This window comes from Cynoglossus semilaevis, chromosome 11, assembly GCF_000523025.1.
Source record: "Cynoglossus semilaevis isolate Cse_v1.0 chromosome 11, Cse_v1.0, whole genome shotgun sequence".
NCBI classification, from domain to species: domain Eukaryota; kingdom Metazoa; phylum Chordata; class Actinopteri; order Pleuronectiformes; family Cynoglossidae; genus Cynoglossus; species Cynoglossus semilaevis.
Window position 1 is genome coordinate 3,792,061 of NC_024317.1, and position 9,381 is coordinate 3,801,441.

Genomic DNA, 9,381 nt, shown 5'->3' on the forward strand with positions numbered 1-9,381 from the left:
CTTAAATATTTAAATAACAACAGGTTGTTGTTGTAATCCTCACCTCATTTGACACATTTACTGTAAGTCAAATTCAGTTTCTCCCTGTGTCGTTAAAGCATGAAAATCTGTGATGCCAAGGACCGAACGTCTTAAACCTATAAAGACAGTCACCATTGTGCTACCTCCAATGCTGGATCTGGTTCTCAGGAAACGTTAGTCTGCCCTCTAGCGGTAAATAACAAGAACAACAACAACAACCTTTTCAAAACATCCTGAACACAATAAATGGCTCCATGAAATATCTGGGATTTTTCATTTTTAAAAACCTCAAATCCTCTCATTAATATTGAATGTTAAGCTAGACTAACAAGTGAGATCTGAGTAACAACAATAACTGGTTTGACAAGTTGGTACAACCTTCAGAACAACAAATAAATAAATGGATAAGGTTAAAAAAACATCTATTTATTGGGAGACTAATTTTGCAGTAAATCATTTATCTAGGACATTTTTAAGGTCTGCAAAACTTAACATGAATACATTCATTGTGCTACCGCCAATGCTGGATCTGGTTCTCAGGAAACGTTAGTCTGCCCTCTAGCGGTAAATAACAAGAACAACAACAACAACCTTTTCAAAACATCCTGAACACAATAAATGGCTCCATGAAATATCTGGGATTTTTCATTTTTAAAAACCTCAAATCATCTCATTAATATTGAATGTTAAGCTAGACTAACAAGTGAGATCTGAGTAACAACAATAACTGGTTTGACAAGTTGGTACAACCTTCAGAACAACAAATAAATAAATGGATAAGGTTAAAAAAACATCTATTTATTGGGAGACTAATTTTGCAGTAAATCATTCATATCTAGGACATTTTTTAATGGTCTGCAAAACTGCACACAAATACATTATTTGAAATTATTTTTAATAGTGAGAACATATGATAAACATATGATTGTTACGACCTCCTAAAGGAGACTTCATGGGGTGAGTCTTTTGTTCATGAACGTAAATATACAGTGTGTGTCTCCTAATAACCAAACCATAAGATGATTAATTCCAAACCGGCTCCTCAGGTATGTCATTTACTTTTCAGTCTTACACAACCACCTGATCAGGGGTAAAGACTCATTTTGACTCACCCATCTGCTTGAGTTCTTATTTCATGGACCTTGAACCTCTGCCTCCCCACAGCCTTCACTTTGACTGACTCAATGCCGTACTCCTGCTCCTCCCGGTATGCATAGATTTCAGCCGTTGTCCCAAACCCTGTCTCTGGCTCCCCTGGATCACTGCAGATATTTAGAAATGTTAAAAAAAAATCTGTGTTGTGATTAGGATCTAAGGCAAATGAAAGAGATGTTTCTGCAGCAGCTGTACCGACCTGTGTGCCAACACAGCAAATGTACGGTCCCTCTGGATAACACTCCTCATCATGCTGACCTCCTGTGGCCGGAAGAGCTGCAGAGGAAGTGTCTGACCCGGCACCAGCATCACAGTCGTGTGCGGCAGCACCGGAATGGTCTGACAGCTGTCATCGTCATGGACTGTTCGACCGTGGAACTCCTCCATTTCTGAACCCAAATACTGAAGGTACCGGTGACACAGACGACACAGACAATGGTCATTTTTTTGACTGCCTCCAATGGGGCATCACAATAAAAGTAGGTAACGTGTTAATTCCGAGACAGGAGATATGTGATGTGACCTAAAACCAGTTTGGGGGGAAATGGCTGTATTACTGTCAGGGTTTGTGAAAATGAATGTGAATGCTTTGTAATCCACAGTTCTGCTTTTGAGACCTTAACTAACAGGTCAGGACAGATTATAATACTAGTAGAGTAGTGTGTAAATCAGTTAGTCAGTCAGTTATAATACTAGTAGAGTAGTGTGTAAAACTACTAACCACAATGATCGTGAATATCAAGCTGCGCATGTGTCAACACTCACGGCATGTGATGTGGGAAGGCTGGGGTCAAATGTGATGTTGGGCTTCTCTGTCTCTTCATCGTCTCGATCCTCCGTCTCCATGTCGTCTTCCTCCACCTCCTCTTCCTCATCACCTGACATTACACACAAACACACAGAGGCGTCACCTCATCCGAAGAACAGTGGCAGTTTTTAGCAAGTCACTGTCGGTCATAAACATATAAAAACCGAAACTAAAAATAATAGGCTAAATCGTCAGCCTGAATGAATAACTTTGACAGCGTGAGCTGACTGTGGACACCAGACATAAACCGCTGTCTGCATGTGCTGCTGGTAAACAGTTACCTGGTAAAACTTGTAGCTGGTTCCCCATGTTGTCGTTAATGTCTTCGTCTCCGCCCCTCTCGTCAGCCATAACCCTGGGTGAACCCGAATATTAACTGAACCGTTGCCCTCGACTTTTCCTGGCCAGTGTGTTTCGTTCACATTGGGAAAGAGGACGACCGGGCGACAAGAAGCTGTTAAATCGAAAGTCAAAATGATAGTGTTTGGGGGGACGTTACGGGAATTCGACAGCAAACAGTAGACTACGTCATTAGGCGACGGCGAACAATGATGACGTAAGCGTTGCGATAAAACTACAGCGTTCAGCAGCCAGACCACAAATAAACGTCCTGTTGCGTATAGTTGAAGATGATGATTTTATTAGGACCAGTATTACAACAACATTTTTTTATTTCAGTTAACAGAAACTTTTGCATACATACTTAGTATGTGAACATCCTTCACTTCAACATTCCCATACAAGTACGTGGGAGAAGATATGGTTGTTTTCAGTTACCTTTACAACCCACACGTGGTCGATTTGAACATGTCAGCTTTGCATCATAAAGATCTGCTCTTTCTACCAAAAACCCTGCCAAAGATAACTAAATAAATCTTAAGCTGACTTCTTTTGCTTGTGTTTCCATTCTTCAAAAACTTCTACGTCATTTCAGAGACAAGCAAAATATTTTCACCTGAAAACATTCAGTTTAATCATAGTCAGTGTCATATTATTTACATGTGACTATCTAGTATAACAGAATAAATATGAGTAAAAAAATTAGAAAAATATACAATTAATTTAAACCAAAGTAGATAATTGTCAGATCCAGTGGAGGATGCTGGTAGTTGTCTATTATGTTTGCCTACATTAGGGATTTCATTTCATCCATAGCCCAAAATTATTTATTTCCTTCTCTATTCATTGTCCATAATTCAGGGTGTGTCCCTCATGGTTTAAACGCTCAGAAATTATTTTGTCATCAGCAAAGTGTGAAGAACCTTCAGAAAATAAAGGAGTGGACTGGACTTGTGTCTTGAGTCCTAGCAAGTAGCCATTTCATTTAAAAGGGAACGGGGATTTGGTGGGCCTGACAGAGGAAATCTTGCAGCACTTGGGCAAAGCTGGGGTCAGCAGCCATTTGCATGCATGCTGTAGGAATAAGTAACTTTCCCATTCGTCTTGCCACAAATGTGATGCTACAAATAGGCAATCCTACTTTCAGCACACATTTAGCATAGTGACACCACCAAGGCATGTTGAAAGGAGCCCTAAAGACGGAGGTAGCCTCCTGGTCTGCAGCCTCCTGATCTGCACAGGACTCCATATCTTCCGACTCTCCAGTATTACGACTTTGTTGTTGATAATCTTCCGCAGGATACTCCACTTCCTCCGGTTCTCCCACCAGAGCCTCTAGCTCTACACGCTGTCCCGTTGGTGCCTCCACTGGCCTTCGTTCTTGTGCATGAATTTTTAGTCTTAGTGTTTGTAATGATCTTGGAGTCTCCTCTTTGTCAATGTCCTTTTGTCTTTTAAGATCAGGTAGTGATTTCTTCAAATCACCCGTTAGATCATGGTCATTCTCTCTAATTTGTTGCTCATCAGTAATTTCGATATATTGCTGAGTTATAATTTCCCGAGCTTTTATGACTTGGTCCTGGAGGCCTGCATTTCTGCCACTGTTGTCTTTGTTTATTTTCTGAACAAACACAGTCTTTACTTCGGTCAGCACCGCTGTTCGCCTGTTATCCTGCTCTTTTGGAAACTCTTCAGATTCCTGAGGAACAATCATTGTTTTAGTCAAGGTCCTGACCTGCGTCTTTGATTCATTGTTCCACCGTCGTGCTTCTACTTCCACATGTGGGAGCACTTCATGAGCCTTTTCCGTCTGAGGTAGCCACTGTAATTCTCCAGCAGGAGCCAGAAACTCTCCGAGCTCTTCTTCAAGGATCACCGGCTTTGGTCTGAAAGTCTTGGACTTTTCCACCTGTGGACCAGGCTTTGGTCTGAAAGTCTTGGACTTTTGAGGCTCCTTCGCAAAATGCCCCTGATCTTTGGGACACTCTACTCGAACATCAAGAGTCATATGCTTCTCTGCTTGAACTTTGACCTTCTCAGGCTCCTCTCTGTGACTCTCCATGGGGTCTTGGACTGTATCCATCGGCTCCTTGAAGTCTTCTGCAGTGCTTTTCTGATGCTTAGTCTTTTCTGCAATGTCCTCGAGCTTTTCGTTTGTTTTTAAAGGCGTCTTTAATTCTATATGATGTTTTCCGGGTAGATCCACCTCCCTCGACTCATTGATAGATTCCCCTTGTGGCTGATGCTCTTGTGGATAACTGATAAGTATTTCTACCTTAAATGAATCTGAAACATTTTCCTTGGTTCTTTTGGCAGGATCGTTAGGTTCCTCTGGCGTTTTCAGCTGCTCCAAATCTTTGAGAGTTCTAAACTGCCTACTCTCTACTAGGGTGTCGACTAACTCATTTTGCCTTTTTGTAACATCCAGGATTTGGGTTTCAATCTCCTCAGACTTTGGTTGCTTAGGCCTTTCTGCAGGTACGTCCAGTTTCTTGAGTAGGTCTGTCTGACCCTTCAGTTCCTCCGGTCCTCCTGTCGGTGGTTCTAACTCTCCTGTCTTCTTAATGCTATTCTCAGGCTGCTTATTCTGTTTTGTACGTTTACCTTGCCACTTTTGTCTGTCTTCGTAATCATCTGGTTTCTTATGCTCCTCCAGCAGCTTCATTAGGCTCTCGGTGGAAGTGTTCATCTCGCCAGAGTTTTCTGAAAGAGCCCTCAGTTGCTCAGACTCTCCTTGGGAAATTTCAAATTCTTCAGTTGAGTTTGCCAGCTCAGTTCTTCCTTTTAAAGGAATCTCAAGCTCCTGGTGTTTTACCTGGTGCTTTAAGTCTTCAGCAAAGCGATTTAACTTCTTCAGTTCTTCTGCAGGACCTACCACTTTTTCTTCACCATCTATGTGAGTCTCCAGCTTGCTGAAGTCCCTCAAGGGGCTCTTGTACTGCTTAGGAACCCCTCCGTGAAACTCCAGGGATTTCTTTGTGGGCTTTACCAGTGCCTTGGCTTTACCTACACTCGGCTCAAGCCCTTTACCTTTTTCTATCGGCTTATTTTCTTCTGCAAGAGCCTTAAACTTCTCTTTGTTATTTGCTAGATCCACCAGTTCTTCTAACTTTTCTACAGCACCGTCCACCTTGGCCTGTAGTGGAACATTTAAATTCTCAGGCTGTTTTGGTGCAATAGTTTGTTTCTTATTCTGTTTAGCAGGTGATCGGTGTATATTAAAGTTCATAGAATGTTCTGTGGGAAGTTCCGAGTGTTCTAGTAAGGGTGTCCTCAGGTTCTCAGCCCTCTCTGGAGTGGGATCCTCACAGACCTTTAGCACATGGGATTGTTCATGCTGTTTTTCATGTGCCTTCCATTTCTGATGTTCTAGTGAGGCAGGATTTTTCATGCTGTTTTCCATGTGCCTCTTGGTTCTTTGGCTCTTCTATGGTAGCCTTCCATTTCTGATGTTCTAGTGAGGGAGCCGTCAGCTGTTCCCTTGGTCCTTGTTTGGAAATCTCTGCAGAAATCACCAGCGGTGTCTTTTTCTCAGAGGTGACCTGCAGCTGTAAACCTTTCTGCACTGGAGAGACTGATTTTGTAAAATGTTTTGAGGTAATTCTAGGATCCATTTGCTTTTCAGTTGTGACCTCCACCTCCTTAAGAGGATCCACATGGCCTTTGATAACTTTCTTGGGATCTAATGGAATATTAGACCCTTCTGTAGAAGTCCTTACAGGAATTCCTACAGGCATCTTTTTTGGTGAGGGACTTGATCTTGTCCTTTTTCCTTTCTCTGTTGTAGACATTCTTTTCTTACATTGCTTTACAAAACCTCCAGACTCCTTAGTCTCCTTTGTAGAATCTATCTTGGATACCTTTGCAGGGACTTTAATGTGCTGAGACTTCTCTGGGGAATCTGCTGGGTCCGTGAACATCTCTGATCGATTCACTTCAGCCTTTAAAGGAGTTTTCAGTTCCTCAGCTACCTTTGCAATAATCTCACACCTTCTGGGCTCCTCTGCAGAAGTTCTCAGTTTATCAGACTGTTTTGCCTGAGTTATCAACTTCTTGGACTTCACATGAGCATTAAGCTTTTGGGGCTTTTTTGAAAGATCTGCTTGCTTGTTTGGCTCTGCTATGGTGGCCCCTGGTTCTGTATATTTTTCTGAAAGAACCATCGGCTGCATAGTTAGTTTTGAGGTATCTATCAGCTCCTCAGGCAATTTGATGGTGGTTTCTAGACCCTTTAGCCATTGATTGGAAATCTCCAGCTCTGAATATTGCTCTAAAATAGACTCCTGCTTTTCAGGCTCTTTTCTAAAAATTTCCACTGGCCTGTTTTGCTCACGAGGATCAAAAAACTTCTTAAGCCCTTCAGTGTGAGCCTTCACCTTTTTATCCTGCCCGACTAAAGCATTCAGATGTTCACGATGTTCTACATCAGCCTGCAGCTCATTTGATTCTTTGATGGGACCCTCCGACTGCTGATGGTCCAGTGCACAACTTTGCAGTATTTCTGCCTTTAATGACTTTAACATCTCTTCCTGTTTCAACATCTGCTGACTCTTCAGATCAGTCAGTGACTTTCTTAAATCATTGATCAGTTCATAACGTTCCTCCATAATTTGCCATTTCTCTGCAATTACAATGGTTTGCTGCATTATGAATTCCAGAGATTTCATTACGTGGCTCTTAAAATCTTGCACAGCTACTTTAAGGTCATTGTTGTCTTTGTACAGTTTCTGTAGGACAGTCTTGACTTCAGTAAGATCGCCTGTAATCATTACTATCTGTTCACACAAAACCTCCTCTTGATTTTGAAATCCAATCATTTCTGCCTCCGACTGACTCGACAGACCCGATTTCTCCTTGTCTTTAAATGTGAGGGCATCGAGGGCCTTGTCAACTTGAGACTGAAGACAGCATACCTGCTCTCTCAGGTTCTCAATCTCTCTTTGAGCCTCCAGCTGCTGAGATTCTTCCGATGAAGTCCGCAGCACGTCATGCTCCTGAGCAAGACTACTATGTAGTTCTGCCTGTAATGTCAGCATCTCCTCCTCCTGCCTCGTCTCCTGCTGGCTCTTGAGATCGGCAAGAGACCTTTTCAAATCACTAATTATTTCATAACGCTCCTCCATAATTTGTCGATTGTCGGAAATTTCCATATTTTGCTCCGTTATAATTTTCTGATCTTTCATCACTTGGTCCTGAAGATCTTGCACAGCTGCCTTGAGTTCATTATTGTCTTTGGACAGTTCCTGTAAGACACTCTTCACTTCAGTCAGCTCGACCGTGAGCAGTGTGTTCTCCTTATTAAGGTTGACTTCATGTTTCTGGAGACTTATCAGTTCCTTTTTCAGGGTCTTGAGCTCCACCTGTTTTTGAGATGCCCGTTGTTGTATTTCCTCATCTTTATCTGTGAGCGCCTCGTGAGCCTTGTCTACCTGAGACCGGAGATAACCCACCTGTGCTCTCAGGTTCTCGATCTCTCTTTGTTTCACCTTTGAAAGATTTTCAAGTTCACGTTCCTTTGCAGACAGATCTATATTCTCACTTTCGTATTGAAGAAGGGCACTCTCAATCTGTTTTATACTACATTTCAAAAAGTCCTCTGAATGCTGCAGTTGATTTACTCTGTCTAACAGATCATCATTTTCTCTCTGCAGTATTTCCAGGTCTTCAAGTTTGGACATGTTCCGTAAAATGTATTCTTTCTTCCTCAAGAGTAAATTCTCCTCCTTCAGGCATCCTAAAGAGGTGTCAGTGACTGTTATTTCCCTGACGTTGTAGTCTTCAGGGCTACTGTCACTGACCTCGAAAACATCGACTCTTCGCATGAACATGCTGTTCATTTTGGATGTTGTATTTTTATCTGTTATTCTACACTTTGTCATAAATATTTCCTGCTGTGCCGGCTGGAGATGATTATCGATTTATTCATGACAAAAAAAAAATCTTCTCAAATGTGAATTGAGACAGAATGGACAGTAATGCAACATTTAGGATGCCACCTTCAGTAAAAGTACTAAACGGTGGTAGACACCCACAACGTCACATTACTGCCTACTTTTAGAATCAAACATGCAGTAGTTCATCGATCGGTTTCTTTTTATTCCTGCTACTTTTCTCATCACTTCCTATTCTCCTGATACTGCCATAAAACAACAAAGACCAAAGAAGAGGCACAGTCATGACATCAGATGACAACAAAGGGAAGTTCCTTTGATTTTGTATGGTTACAGGTGAGGTTGTTATGACAGATGAGGTAGTGTCAAGGTCTCAAAGCTGATTATATATAATTATGTACTAACTTTGATGACCCCAATATACAGCCCACAGATTGTTTTGTTCCAACTTAATTAGTAATTAAAACCATTCATGTGTATTAGCTAATGATAACCTGGTAATGGTCAACCTGCCAATAATAATCCCAATGTTTTAGTTGTTCTTCAAAGCTGTGCTACTTGAGTTGTGCAAACATACCATGACATAATTACAGCAAACAGACAAAGATGGTTTTTTTAAGTGTTTTATTTTCCAATGACAGTTGTTGGTTAAAATGCAGTATGGTCCACGAACACAACCGCTGCCATTATCAGATGTTGATAGATCTGTCCAGTGTCGTTCCTGTCTGTCGGTCAGACATTCACAGCTGTCTCAGTGAAATGAGCAGTCATCTACAAGCACAGGTTGTTTCTGCCGATGCTGGCGTCACTTCATCCACTTCAGCCTCGAGTGCCAGTCACCTGGAGACGCTCTGACAGCTGGTCCTGATGAGGGCTTACTTGGACCTCTGCCTCATCTTTCTCCTTTTACGCTTCAGCCTATTAGGCAACAGCAGAAATTAATGTTAACTTGTGTCAAATACCAATACATGTCAGTGTCAAATAAAAAAAATTGGATCAGGCAAAAGCTGTATTCTATCAACCAATGCTCTCGTTTTGTTCACTGAGAAAAGCCTTTTTAACCAGGCTTATATTAGCAACAAGACGCAACCACACCACTTCATATTAGTCCTATTAAATTCTGCTTTAAAATCAGATCAAATAAGCAGAATGATGATAAAATCTAAA

General features: G+C 41.6%; 2 protein-coding genes across 2 annotated transcripts in view; both read right to left on the reverse strand.

Moving 5' to 3' along the window:
• The window catches only part of crbn (cereblon), a 9,579-nt gene extending 7,095 nt beyond the window's left edge, over positions 1-2,484 (reverse strand). Inside the window, exons 1-4 of the mRNA XM_008319976.3 lie at positions 2,266-2,484; positions 1,942-2,054; positions 1,376-1,578; positions 1,134-1,283 (exon numbers count right to left, since the gene is read on the reverse strand). Coding sequence (XP_008318198.1) covers positions 1,134-1,283; positions 1,376-1,578; positions 1,942-2,054; positions 2,266-2,335 — 536 coding nt within the window. The 5' untranslated portion in view covers positions 2,336-2,484. The remainder of the gene's footprint in view (positions 1-1,133; positions 1,284-1,375; positions 1,579-1,941; positions 2,055-2,265) is intronic.
• A 138-nt stretch (positions 2,485-2,622) lies between these two features.
• On the reverse strand, positions 2,623-9,350 carry LOC103385942 (centriolin-like). Its single transcript, XM_008319977.3, has 3 exons — positions 5,761-9,350; positions 4,229-5,675; positions 2,623-4,195 (listed from the first exon to the last, which is right to left on the reverse strand). The coding sequence occupies exons 1-3, from the start codon at positions 8,200-8,202 to the stop codon at positions 3,309-3,311; spliced, it is 4,776 nt and encodes a 1,591-aa protein (XP_008318199.1). The 5' UTR covers positions 8,203-9,350; the 3' UTR covers positions 2,623-3,308.
• Positions 9,351-9,381: the final 31 nt, after the last annotated feature.